General features: G+C 36.3%; 1 protein-coding gene across 10 annotated transcripts in view; it reads left to right on the top strand.

The window, feature by feature from the left end:
• ADGRL3 (adhesion G protein-coupled receptor L3) overlaps positions 1-14961 on the top strand; it is an 857880-nt gene that overhangs the window by 758201 nt on the left and 84718 nt on the right. For 5 of the 10 annotated variants that reach the window (XM_072404919.1, XM_072404923.1, XM_072404920.1 and 2 more), the window contains one exon: positions 9546-9674. The exons of 3 other annotated variants lie outside the window; for them this stretch is intronic. In XM_072404919.1, coding sequence (XP_072261020.1) covers positions 9546-9674 — 129 coding nt within the window. The remainder of the gene's footprint in view (positions 1-9545; positions 9675-14961) is intronic. 2 more of the 10 variants (XM_072404927.1, XM_072404925.1) reach the window with 1 other exon arrangement.

The raw sequence follows: 14961 nt of genomic DNA, 5'->3' as shown, positions 1-14961 counted from the left end.
ATGGGATGTACATATGATGGCTGACTATTGTTGGAGCATCCGGAGGGATTGTCCTAACACTAAACACTCCAGGAAAAGCTATAAGTGTAAATTTTTACCTTAACTGCTTACCCGATTAATTTTCAAATGTTTTACTGTAACAATAAATTCTTTGCATGAACAAAAGAAATTTAAATAAACAGTACATTCAAGTTATTATTTCATTATTTCTTCATGTTTTTTGACAAAAATGGAGGGTACCCTGTATCGTAAAAACTGGATGTGATAGCAAAAAACTCAACAAAAAATCTAACTCAACAAAAAATGCGTTCCCCAGTGTCTTACAATAGTGCAATGATGCAATAGTACATTGACACTAGGTGGCTCTATACAGAGTGTATCCTATTATCAGGTTATTCGGGACATATTGCTATGCCCAAATTAATGTGAAAAAGTCCATAGGTAAACATTCAAATAGGGATTGCTGCTTTTATATATAGATTTAACCCGACACATTTCACCAGAGAGCATGGGTGTCTCAGGTGTAAGTCAGGGTTTGCAAAGTGTAAGCTTAAGGATAAAGAAGGGTAATATAGTGTATCAAGTATTGAAAAATGTACATGAAAAGATTTTGTCAGCAATATTTAAATAATATATACAATAATAATATAAAGAATCAATCAGGTATACAACTTAGTTTTATAAACAATATAATTATAGGTATAGGGTAACTAATAGGAGATTGAAATTACTCACATGTATCAAGATTTACAAAAGGAGATTACCACCCAGAGATAAAACCCGCAAAAACTGCCTAGATAGTACAAGGTGTGTGTAGTTAGCAGTCTAATATTACAATAAGGCCATTCTACAATAATATAATACAAAGAGAAATTGGAAGCAAGGTATTGATAGTGAGAAAATGGAATAAAATGAGTATAGCGTAAATAAGTAAACCAAATAAAAAAAAAGGTTTTTAAATCACAGTGTTGCTACAAAATTTAAGTTACTATGCTCAAAATAGTGTTGTAAAGAAAGAGAGTCCAGTGTATAAAAGATATAAAAGATCAGCAACCTGAATTGAGGACAGGTATGTCACAGATGGAAGAACACCAGCGGGTCCCATGAGACCCTGACTGCCAGGGGAGGGTGTCTGCTCAGCGGTTTCATGAATACGTCTGTGTGTGTTGAATTATTTTTTTTTTCTGTTGATGCAGTGTACATCTTATTGAAATAAAATTCAGCTTTTATGTAGTACAATATAATTTCCTTGTGTAATATATCACACTTTCAAAGTCTCCCTTAGATGGGCATTCCCACTCTAGTGCCTGATTGTTTGTTTCTATTTATCCCTACATGAAACCATACAGTGGTCCTTAATAGATGGAGATCAACTAAAGACAATTTGGGGACTTCTATTGATATATTTACGTAGATAGGAATCAGATTCAAGAAACTGCCAGTGTTTCTGTAAAATATTTCGAATTTCATGTGCTTGTAAAGAATAATGTATAATGGTTCTAGTCTTATCCTCACATTGTTTCAGTCTTTGAAATTTTTTTTATAGTTTTCCCAAAGCTCACAAACCTATATAGCACACCTAGTGCTAAGCAGTAGTGGCTGTGAATGTGTGAGCCTGTTTACATGAGTTTGTGTCTGTGTAAGGTGAAGTGGTGGTTTGGAAGCCAGCTTTACCAATCTGTTTTGCTAGCCATGAGGCTATTCTATTAGCTTAAAAGACTCTTGTTTTGCTGGTATCACCCCTGCGACGGAAGGCTGTTTTGTTTGATCACCACCTTTGCTTAATACAGATGGGAGCCAGAAAGAAAAGCTGATACCTGGAGTTGCCCTATTGCCAGCCTGCAGTTTGAAGATAATCCCTCACATTTGGTATTTCAGATGTGGTCAGAGCAACTCCTTTTGTGGATCCCAGATGATCAGAAGTTCACTTACTGTTCACTACTGAACAAGTGGTACTGCGTATTGAACTGTCAAGACACATTTAAAGGGACAGTGAACCAATTTTTTTTTGTAGGGGAACCCCAGGGACCCAACTGCTACCTATGGAAAATGACTGCACAGGATGAGGTGGAAGCATTTGTGTGCACCTTTGAAAGAACTGCTGAGCAGCAAGCTTGGTTAAAAAAGCAGTGACCAATTGTAGTAGCGCCACGGTTGAGATCATGATACAAAGTATATAGGTGAACTTGCTTCAATAAAGACATTAATCAAAACTGCTAACACTATTCTGGAAAATGCTTGACTTGGAGAACATGATGTATTAAAGCTCTCCAAGGCTGGTGAAGATACACTTTAATTAGTGAACCTGGCTGATCCAGCAAAACTGGAATGGATCTGGTCCAGGATTGAAAACATTTACTAATAAATAGCAAGTGACTTTCAGTGTTCTCCCCAGAAATTTTTTTTCAGTCGAGTGGGGGGGAAGCTTTACTCGGGTGGTAAAAAAGAGAGTGGAGCAAGACACAGCAAATTTAGTGCTCCCAGTTGTTTATGCCATAGGTATCCAGTAACTCATATTATTGTGTCAGTGTTCTACCTGCCCCCTATTTGTTTCAACTTTCTAATGCCTGTCCAATTTTTCAAATGTATTATGCCCCATTTGTTCAGTGCTGTATTTTGATAAAACTGCCTAGTTGTCCCATGTTTTAATAGTGTAATCCCTTGTAGTAGTGTAATAGAGTGATCAATGTGGTGTAACAAGATAGGCTTAGTTAACATTAGCAGAAAAAAAACTGCAATTTACCACTCCTGAGTGACTATTTGGCAAGTGATAGGCACCTGGGCTTGGTAACAAGCGTTAACTAATCTGCTTTTTCAGGCCAAGCAGAAGTGGTTCCTGGTGAGAGGAAAGTAAGGGGTAAATGCAGCAAATGAAACCTTACTGCCAATGTGAATTTAGCCTAACTTCAGATGTGGCCTCCTAGATAACGCAAAACTTTTGTGAAATAAAAAAATACCCAGGAGACTGCCGATTTACCCTTCAGGGTTTACCAACATGGCAGTAAATAAAGAAGGGGAGGGGTCCTGCCCCCCCCCAAAAAAAACACATTCCTATATAATAGGGGAAATATCACCCTTTATAAAATGTTAAAATTTGGTCACGCTTTAGGAGCATTGTGCAAGATGGGGGCAGGACAGCCAGTGTCCCCCTCTTTGAACCCCAATTTATCTGCAATGGGAAAGTGTAGGAAACTGAAATGTAGGTGCAAGTGGGGGACACATATATAACCACCCCCCTAAAATTTAATTAGCATGGCATCATTAGAACATAAAAACACATTTTCATCCAGCAAATCTAGAATGGATCTGGTCCAGGATTGAAAACATTTGCTAACAAATAGCAAACGACTTAGGAAATTTATTCCAGATTTGCTGGATCACCCAGCTTTACTGTTGAAAGTGTATCCTCTCCAGCCTTGGAGAGCTTTAAAAAATCAGGGCCATTAGGTTTAATAATAGGGGAAGGTCAATAGAGGTTCTTCCAGTGTTCTTCCCAGCAATGACATTTGACAATGTCAGTTGGAGGAAAAAAAAAAGAGTTTATAGTGTTAGGGGGATAGAGAAGGAAAGAGACAGAGGGGAATAATAGATCACATCACATGTATGTCGACAATTAGGTATGGGACACCATAGTGGCAGGATGACAAGTATGAATTGCTGTGAGGGGTCAACAGGGGACACAGTGATAGACAAAACACAGTAAAAACTCACAAGTGACACAATCACACTTAAAAGAGTAACACCAGGGTTAACCAGTGTGTGGAAGTCAACTAAAACAAAACAAAAAAACATACACACTGCACATAATCCAGACCCACCTATGCACTATTGTTTATATGTGCAAGTGTTTGGCTATTAAAACTTATATACATAGTTTGTCTATTTAGGGTAAATACTGATAAATATATATGAAATCCTGAAAAAGTACTTATAAAAAGTACAATAATATCATTACACATACATTTTTAATTTCTTGTTTGAACTCATAGTTTTCAAGAAGCTCCTTATTTTATTTGATAGAAATCGCCAGGTAATTCTTACCATCCTTAGGTGAAAGAGTTTCTTGCTAACAAAAAGTTCCTTTATACAAAGATCCAGGGATACCAGTTTGGCTCACCAACTGGCACTGAACTGTCAAGCCAAAAAATCTTTTCAGCTTCAGCACACAACCACATGCACTTTCTGTACTCATCAAGTTCAAGTTCCTTTCAACTCTTTCCTCTTTCTGTTCTATAGGAAACAAAACAAGGCTTGGGACTCTGGGGCCTTGTTCCCAGTAGGGCTAGAACAAAGAAGGATGAAGGACGAAGAGAGGAAATTGAGTGGAGCACAGCTCCTTGCAAACCTCTGGGTCCCTTCCTGCTATGCACATTGCACCACATGACCAAGCCAATGATAACAGATCACATGATGCAGCTAATGGAGGCACACAACGGAGGATGAACACTATCTCCCTTCAATAATTATCGTATTTGCAGAAGGGAGTAAATAATTTTGTTTTTTTAGAAACTGTATGTGAATTTTTGAATGTTTGGCAACTCTAGTGCCTGGGTCGAGATATATCTATGGCAGCAAAGCTGGCATTTGTTATTTGCATTTTTCATGTTCTGCAGAGGACCTAGATACCTGCAGCAACAAACTAAATTTTGGGAGACTAACTCTAACCACTACATTACAGTCAATTATTCTGTAAGAGCTTAAACAATGTTGTGTGCTTTAATTTTCTGTCTGATGTTAGAGTATGTTAAAACTGCTTATTTGTACATATCAGTGTAATATCAATATATATTGTCTTTTGCATTTACCCATTTATGCCCTTCCACAAAATAGCTCAACATGGTGCCTGTACAACGTTTGCTGTGTGGGACACCTCATGTTGCCCTAATTAGGTCATATGCACATTTTAAATTCTATACTATACCTAGGATATATGTGTCCTTATTTAATGACTTCAATAATAAAAAAAAAATTTCAATGAACCATAGGAATCTACAGGTACTTTTTGATACCTGTTTCTGGGAAATGGTATTGCTGTATACTCGAATATAAATCAATCCAATTATAAACAGGTACCTACTTTACCTAAAAAATACTATGATTTAAGTATAAAATATGCTATAAATTTTATCTTTAACTTTTAAATTTTAACTTTTAGACAGTAATAAAAAGAAATGCCAAAATAATATGAATACTTGTGAGAAAGTGAATAAGTTAATGAAGGTGTGTGCTTATGTAAAGCTTGTTTACTAACAGCCTAACTTTGACAGCTCTAAACTGTCAAACCAGAGACAATTGTAGTTCTAGGACATTCCACTAGGTGCTGTTTCCAGGACATGCCACTAGATGGCACCCAAAAAAAATCAATTTTCTAATGGCATTTTAAAGGCAAAATCAACCTTTGTTTTTATGTGAGTATATATTATTATCTTTACAGGTTAACTTTAACAGTACTGGTAAAATTATTTCATAACACAACAAAGTTAGCCCTTAGTTAAACATAAGGTATAAAATAATGTTTGTTATGTTTGTAAAAGCAAAACCATACAACTGTAAAGAGGATTTTGGTTTCCCATACCTTAGCACCGTGGGGCAGCACGTTCTGCATTTGTGAAAGTTTGCTCATAAAAGTAGTACTGCAGTTCAATTGTTGCACAGTTTTTACCATTCCTTTTTCAGTATGTACCTTGGTAATTTCTGATAGATCAATTGTTTAATCAATTTCTTCAAATCATAGGGGTCCTACTAAGTTGTTTTTCTCAATAAATTTTCTTTGGTTTACCTCATCAACCAAAAAAGCAATAGAAAAATAAATCTTAAACAAAATCAGTTGAACAATGAACAATTTTCCACAGAAATTGAAAATATGACATCATAACTAAAAGGAGAACAATATCAGCTATTTAAAAAGGTTGAGGAAAAGGTTAGGAGAAAAACTCCTCAATTAAAAACATATTCTTGAAAGAAAGAGTGTGACTGAGAGTGTGTGCACCACAAGATTTTGGTATATGAATATAACAATACGGACAGCAGAGGAGGATGGTGTGGGAAAAAAAAAGTAAAGAAAAAAATTAAAACAGAATATTAGAGGTACCACATCTTCATTTAATACCAGTGTAGCATAAAAAAGGTGTTAGTTTCAAAATATATACCAATATTTTGAAACAATACATTTATTGGTTACTGAATATACCAGACGTAGATGGGTTTAGGTGTCAACAAGTCAGGGTGGCCAACCATTGCCAGAAAGTGCAATCCAGTTATTGATTGTTACTTTCCCCTAGAAATTGATACCTGTTTCTTCTAAGCCCCTCAACCTTCCTTCTTCATATAAAATGGTATGGAGAACTCTAGTTGCCTTGTTGGCAGTGGGATCCTGCCTGCATGAAATACCATTCTCTTAAGTTTATGAAAATATTTAAAGATGTAAGTCAATACTGTCATGATTTATGTAATAAAGATTAAATATTTTACCTAGTCAAGCAAACTGAAGCAGTACTGATCTGGATTTAGCAATAAGCTTAAGAGCTGATGATACTTTAAGTAAGGTTACTGAAAGTTATACAGCCAAGTAATACAATTGAATAAAACTTAGGAAGTCAAAGTCTAGGCCAAAATGATAAGATGATGGTGGGATAATTTTGCACTTTCCTCTCATGTTTTTAAATGGTGGCAACAAATTCTGCAGGTGCGCCTCATGTTCCACCTGCAGGTGGAACATTAAAAAAAAAAAAAAAACACACACACATTTAGCTTTATAGGCGGAAAGCCATCGATCTGTCCGCTATCCTAGTCCAATCAGTCCCATGACATCCCGTCTTCCTTCTTTCCGGCATGGACTGGACACCAGGCGCCGCCATCTTCTTTTGTCTCCTTTCTTCTGGTGACTTCACCCAATCCCACACTGTGCATGTGTGAGATTGGCTTTTTATATATATACCTTCTGTGCATACCTGATCTCGGACAAAAAAAAAGTGAGATCGTCAATTCTTTTTTGAAGTTTCCTCTCAATTAAATTTTACCCTTTAAATAAAGGGTTATTATACATCACTGCATCACAAAAAAGTAGTAAAATAGTAAATCAAGTGCGCTGAATCCAAATATGATTCTGCCTAGGACATCGGGATTCTAAGTTAGTTACGCGTATAGAAGCAAATAGATACATTCTCTCGTTCTGCAGTTACTATGTAATCTCTATACATAACTAACTTTTGTCTCATAGTTCTATGACATTACAAAAACGTAGTTTTATGTTGCAACAACATATATAATTACACATAACTCACCTGAGTCCTTGTTTAACACACATGTACACTTCAGAAGTGTTTCAGGCACTTGCTTTTGCGTTTGTGGCTCTCCGTTGTCTCCAGTTGCAGTCGCCCATGATGTTGGGGTTGCACCGGCCTTGAGAACTTGTTTCCATAACAGAAATGTCCTGGTTGAACCTCTCCCCTTGTTCATCACTCACATCACCCAAATTTTGTGCAGATGGGAATGTAAGAAATAAATTTTAAGGGACATTTGGCAGCCAAGTTGATGGTATGCTGTAAGCATGTTGTTCACGAGTTCAGCATTGTTTTCAGCTCGCTTGTAGCCCAGAAAGTTTTGTGCAACTAGCAGAAATGAATACCAAGCAGCAAGTTCAAGTGGATTGAGTTTGTCTATGAATGTGGCATCACCCATCAAATTGCGGATTTAGGGACCAACAAAAATGCCTGCTTTCAGTTTGGCATCGGTATAACTTTTCCAAACTTGTCCTTCAGATACTGAAAGCCCATACCATCACGATCCATTGCAACAAAAACGTTTTTCATTAATTCAAGTTTAATATGAAGTGGCGGAAGGTAAACTTTCTGAAGATCAATCAGTGATTTATGCTTCAGGTTGTACTGGCCAACAGTGTGTTCAGGTCTGGGTGGCCATTCTTTACCTTGGTAATGGTTGCTGTCATCACAACTGTTCCAGAGGCATAGAATGCACATATATTTTGTATATCCCAATTGTGGGCCAAGAAGGAGTGCCACCATCTTCAGGTCACGTCACCACAAACGTTCCACTTGTGTTCTGAATAGTTAATCAGTTTCACAATGACCTCCATGGATTCGTATGTCTCTTTCATTCCCTCAGTATGAGCAAGAGGAACAGAAGGTTTTTTGTTACCTTAATGCAGCAATACAGTTTTTAAACTTGCTTTGCTTGAGTCTATGAACAATCTCCACTGCTTTAGTATGTATTCTCAACCTAACTCCATCATCAGACCACTCACGTCGATACTGAAGCAAATGTCGTTTTGCAGCTTGTAATAACCTGTGAACTTTGTGTGACGATCACAAAAGTGTGAAGCTTATAAAATGTGGCTTACCCTTTTCAAATTGGGGTTCATAACATTCATTAACATAAACATCATCCTCCTGTTCCTCATCCGACATGTCACTGTCAGTAACATTAGATGTAGGAGGGACTGGCACTGGATTCTCTGCATCATGTGGCACTGGCTTCAGAGCAGATTCAAATCAGGATAGACGATTTTTGACTTAGTCTTCGTCGAAAACCCAGCAATTTTTTCTCATACAGAAGTAGCAGTCTGAGTAATGGTCTTTTGGCTCATGCCAAACCATAGGCACAGCAAAAAGCATTTTAATAATTTTCCTATTCAACCATTGTGTTAGGCCAACGTAATTCTTGTAAGCAAATCTCACCCTCTTGGTTAGGTTGTTGCGTTGATCACACGGGGTATATTTGCCACAAATGTAGCAAAAATTGTCCCTTTTTTTAAAAAGCTGCGCCCACTCATCTATAGCTCAAAACAGACTTACTATGGCCTAGCTATACTATCCAATAAGATAGTTTCACACTAGAGACAAGCCCTTGATCCATCCTGCCTTATTTACCCATTTCTGATGTCAGCCCACTGACTTGCCCAGACATGCCCAGCCGCTGCTGGAACATGCATGCCACCAGGGGACATGATTCATCTGAGGCGGCAGCAGACATAGTGGAAGCTGCAACTGTTATAATGTTAAAAAAATACATTACCCATTTAACGACCATTTTAACAGCTATAGCACGCAAATAACTTAAAATCTGTACGTGATAGGCAAATTCTAAATTCAAATTTGGAATCAGCACACTTGATTTCATGTAAATCACGTGTTATTCCCAGTAGCAAAATTGTTGTTGTGCAGTGTAATGTAAAAAAAAAATTATGATAGGTTCTCATAGGACATACAAATTTTATTTAAAATATTTTGCACATTGCCAATAAGTCAGCATCTGTGCTAATGATGCATGGTGCATGGCTAATCAGCACATCTTTCTTGTATACAGTACATTATATGATTGTAGCAGACAAACAAATGTGTATTTTGATGTTCAATTTATTGTCAGTCTGCTGTTTGTTGTTTAAGCATCAGCTGTCCTTTCAAGTGGACTGTTTTTATAACTGTCATTCACTGATGTTTACATGTTTGTTTTTTAATACATATTCCTAATTGACCTATCTTGACTTTTATTTATTTATTTTTTGTCTTTTTATTGGGCTATTCCAGGAGCCATGGCTAATCATCTTATTACCAATGCTCTCCTTCGTCCTCGTGGCACTAACAATCCTTATAATACATTGCTCGGGGAATTGGCTGTCTATAACAACCCTTCTGTAAGCATATACAAATTACAAGGTGTGCTTCAGTTTTCTAAATATTTTTAAAATCCCATTGTGCCTTTTTGTATTGATATTTTTAATCTTTAAAGCACAATTAATATTTCAGTCAAACTTTCTTGATGCCTTAAATTGTAGCAGTCTAAACTGCATAGTCAGGATGTTGATATCAATAGTGTTTATAATTTAGCATATAATATGACCAAAAATACTATTGATTTCAATAAGTTGATTGATTGGAATAGCACATTTTGTTGTAGTTTGATCATTGCATTTTTTCCTCACATTTTTATGTTTTAGCTGCTTGTTACGTGCTACATAAAGTGTCTTTTTTCATTAACTTGTTCAACTAATTTTTGTAGTCATTTTTTTTATTACATTATAGTTTAATGCTTTAACTTGTAATAAACATTGTTTTAGTGTATTTTTCATTTTCTTACAACTTAAAAGAACAGGTAAGTGTGACTTGAATCGATGTTCAACCATATTTAATTTTGTTTGTTTCTAATGTTCTAGATTCGTAGTGGAAGTTTGTCTTTGCCTTTACTTTTCATATTGTAAATTAGGTATGGTTGTGTACTTCAACACGTCATAAGATCAATCAAATGTTAAGCAACCGGTTTTTATTTTTCTCACAAAATCACAGAATGTATATCCATAGGGAGAGCATTTCCATCGGTATAAATGGATGTCATATACATTTAAATATTTGTTGAGCCCCATTAAGGTTTTTGAATAAAACTTTGGACGATGAAGCAGTGTCTTTATTACATGTATTACACATAGACACATAAACCAGTGTTTTCTAACCTTTTTACCATCTATCAGATTAATTTCTACAGCTCACGGTATATTAGTGTGGTGTTCACTAGGATTGCCTTTTAAAAGGGTGGACATTGGCCAAAAGCCAAAACGATTATAGGAGGTCACTTAAACTTACCTGAGAGGCACGAATAGCCTATTGCTCAAGGAAAACCTGGTAACTCCTGAAAGAACTCTAGGGTTCCATGAAACCCTGGTTAAGAAACACTGATCTAGGCATTTTATGTATGTCTTATGTATTATTATGCTCCACTGACATCCATTAGAACCCAACCCCCCACCCCTGCTTTCCTATTTATTACAATAACAAAAAATAGGCTGCGAAAATTATTTTTGTTGTTTCTCATCTGTTTTTTTTTTTTTTTTACTGATTTATTCCTAAATCAAGTATGGGTCATGTGTGTGCTTAGTGATATAATTACACTGTTAAAGCACTAATACATCTGATCAGAGACAGGAACGATGATTCTAACTTTAATGAATTTAAGCCATCCCTTTTATTATTTCTACATCATTTTATTATTTATGTTATTACTGGAAGAAACTAAACTTATGCCTATGTATAGGCATCCGCTATAATAATATAATATAAGAGCCAAATCTTACATGGATGAAGGGTGGAGAGAGATAAATGGTTATTAAATCAAAAGTTGCTGTTTGATCATTACAATTTAGGCCAACATGATTTAGGACATTAATAGATTTTTTAGGGCTATAAACAACATAGTGTAGGTTAGAATAGGTTGAAGTATTAAATATGTGAAAATACATCATCTTTGTTGTCAATATTTTACAGTTCCTTACAATTATGATTTTAGGAAAATCACATCAATTTAATATTTAACATTTTGAAAAACACAGTATATGGTAAATTAATAAAACTAATAAAGTGGAGTAAATAAAAGTGAAAAATATTTAGTAAAATAGCAAAAATAGCTTGATATACACTGTTGTAAGTAAATTAAAATATTGATACATAAACAAAAGTGTGTGTATGTATGTATATATGTATGGGTGTTTAAATACGATGGGCAAAAATATTGGCACCCTTGCATTAATGTCAGAAAATGCACCAATTCTCCCAGAACATTGTTACAATTACAAATGTAGAAATGCTTTGATCTTATCATGTTTATTTCTTTAGTTGGCACTGAAAGAACACAAAAAAGAAGAGGGAAAAATGACCCAAAACATACTTCCAAAAGCACCCAGAAATGGTTTAAGACCAAGCGCTGGAGAGTTCTGAAGTAGCCAGCAATGAGTTCAGATCTAAATCCCATAAAGCAGCAGTTGCCAACCAGTGGTCTGGTCCACGAGAAAATTTTGGTGGCCCGCTGCTCTGGCCAGTGCAAATTGTGTACCAAACAATTATTGATTGTTACAGAAAGTAATTAACATCAGTTACTTCTTCCAAAGGGTGTGCTATCAAGTAATAGGCCGAGGATGCAAATAATTTTGTCCAGGCCATTTTTGGGGTTTTGTGTGGAATGTCTCTTTTTCTGTGTTCTTCCAGTGCCAACAAAAGAAATAAACATGACAATACCAAAGCATTGGTAATTGCAACAATTTTCTGGAAGAAGTGGTGCATTTTCTGCAATAAATGCAACACTGCATGACTAGGGATGAGCACTAGAGGGTAAATGAGGGCATTAAATGAGTTCCAATTTGGCTACATCATGCAGTTTTACTGAGTATTGTTTTTAAAACTCTGGTACTTAGCCTATTGTTCTAAATCAGAAGTAGCATATTAAATATTATTTATTTAACTAATTATGAGATTATTTTAATTTTTTTAATATGTTTGCTTATTACAATAAAAAAGAAAGTGTTTTATTTGGCATAAAAAGGTAATTGTTGTTTACTAGATTTTTTTGTAAAAAGTAGTCATTAAATAACATTTTATTACAAACATAAATCCTTGGCCAAATACAGTTAGGTTCATAAAAATTTGGACAGAGACAACTTTTTTCTAATTTTGGTTCTGTACATTATCACAATTAATTTTAAATTAAACAACTCAGTTGAACTGCAGACTTTCAGCTGTAATTCAGTGGGTTGAATCAAAAGGATTGCATAAAAATGTGAGAAACTTTTTTTTTACACAATCACTTCATTTCAGGGGCTCGAAAGTAATTGGACAACTGATTTAAAGGCTATTTCATGGGCTGGTGTGGGCAATTCCTTCGTTATGTTATTATCAACATAATGATAAACAGATAAATGGCCTGGAGTTGATTTGAGGATAACAGCCAACCAAGTGAACAAAACTCTCCAGGAAGTAGCCGTATCGATATCCACGTCTATCATAAAGAGAAGACTGCATGAAAGTAAATACAGAGGGTGCACTGCAAAGCCACTCATAAGCCTCAAGAATAGAAAGGCTAGATTAGACTTTGCTCAAAAACATCTAAAAAAGCCAGCACTGTTCGGGAAAAACATTCTTTGGAATCTAAGGGCGTGGCGGGAATTTCAAATTTTTTTTGTTTTGGATTCAAAACAAAATACCTATATTGAATCCAGTACAAAGTGTGTAAGCATATGCAGTAAGGGCGTTGCAGGAATTTCCAATATTTTTGTTTTGGATTTAATACAAAATAACTGTATTGAATCTAGTTTGCCATTACCTTTAGAGATCTTTGCCTGACCTTTGATCACATCTCTGCCTGCCACCTGCCCTGACCTCTTCCTGGATTCTGACCACGTCTCAGACTGCCACCTGCCCTGACCTCTGCCTGACCTTTGACCACATCTCTGCCTGCCACCTGCCCTGACCTCCGCCTGGATTCTGACCACGTCTCTGCCTGCTCTGACCACTGCCATGGCTTCCAAAAGGCATCTCTCAACTCAAGCTGTTTTGGAACAACTTGGAAGATAGCGAGAGCAACTTAGAATCGCTAGTGGAGTCAAGCGACAGTGATTCGCTTGGAGACCTATCATCGGACACGGAAAGTGACAGCAAAGATTTTATCACTGAGGTTAGTGATGTTCGCACTTGGTGCCCGATTGACATTAGTCAGGCACAGCCAGTTACCCCATGATTCCTCTTTACTGGGGCGCCTGACCTGAAGGTAGAGGTGGAGGTGGAACACGACCCCTTGGCATACCTGGAGTTATTTCTAAATGACAAAGTCATTCAGAAAATAGTTGAGGAAACCAACAGGTATGCTGAGCAACAATTAGCCTCTACACACAGGAGATCAGGAAATGGGAACCTGTCACTGTAAAGGACATCTGGCTTTTTCTGGGCCTAATTATTCTCCAGGGAGTGGTGGGGAAACCCCTGCAGAAGTGGTATTGGTCCGACTGATTGCTACACCTTTTTTTGCCATGGTCATGTGAGAATGTATATACAGAATATATAGAAATATATGTGAAGAAAACGTCATTGCAGTTGAAATCAAAAGTGTTACTACCCTGTTTCCCTGAAAAGAAGACCTAGCCCCAAAACAAGCACTAGCATTATTTCCGTATTGTTGATTATGCTCGAAAAATAAACCCTACCCCAAAAATAAGCCCTACCCTGAAAATAAGCTGCAATAACTACTTTAATATTTGGACCGAGACAACTTTTTTCTAATTTTGTTTTATTCCAATTTTGGACAAGAGGTGCTCATTTAGGGAAAGTTCTATTGTTAGACATGAGAAATTAGGGCCAATGGTTCTAAAGGAAATAGAGTCACAAGAAATTCAAGATGGAATTCAGGGTTTGGAGAGGAATGATGATATTCCAGAATGTGATGACATTACTATATTTGAATAAATCTTGATTTTTTTGTTTAGGAATAAATGTTGATCATTGTTCATGAAAATGTAAGACATCGCCTGAAAATAAGCCCTGGTAAATTTTTTAAAACAAAAATTATTAAAAGACACTGTCTTATACAGGGTAGGTCAAAAAGTATTGTAGACACTTCATCAGATTGAAGTGTGAGTAAATACCGTGTAGATGGTAAGTAAGTAAAGTAGTAAATACTGTGTAGATGGTAAGTGCCTGGAGTCGGGATCAAGAGTCTAATTGCTCCATCAGCGTCTCCTATGTATGAGAGGGGAAGAGCTTAAAACCCTCTTTTTGTTATTTCCCTAAATGTGACTCAGTGTCCTATCGGGGTTTGGCAACATATCAACAAAACACAGTATCATCACCATCTGTTCGAACATTAGATTGCTCATTACATCCAAATATTGCACTTAACTATTGTACAGTAGTTAGTATTAGTATTTTTACCAGAATTATGTTTATATAGAATAATGATACATTCCTGTTAAGGTGATTTCTTGCTGATCCCAGATCAGTTTATCCCTCTCTATCGTGACCTCTGTTTTCAATTCGCTGGGAGCAGTGAATAACACACAAGCAGCTGAAGCATGCAGTTATATCACTTCTTCTCAAAACTTTATTATCACATTGCAGTTTATATAGTCAGACAACAAGGTGGAAGACACTTAGTAGTTAGTCAATAACAAGAAACTTAATTAACAACTTC

Source organism: Pyxicephalus adspersus, chromosome 3 (assembly GCF_032062135.1).
Source record: "Pyxicephalus adspersus chromosome 3, UCB_Pads_2.0, whole genome shotgun sequence".
NCBI lineage: Eukaryota > Metazoa > Chordata > Amphibia > Anura > Pyxicephalidae > Pyxicephalus > Pyxicephalus adspersus.
The sequence above is the reverse complement of the archived record's forward strand: the minus strand, read 5'-3'. Positions and strand labels throughout refer to the sequence as shown.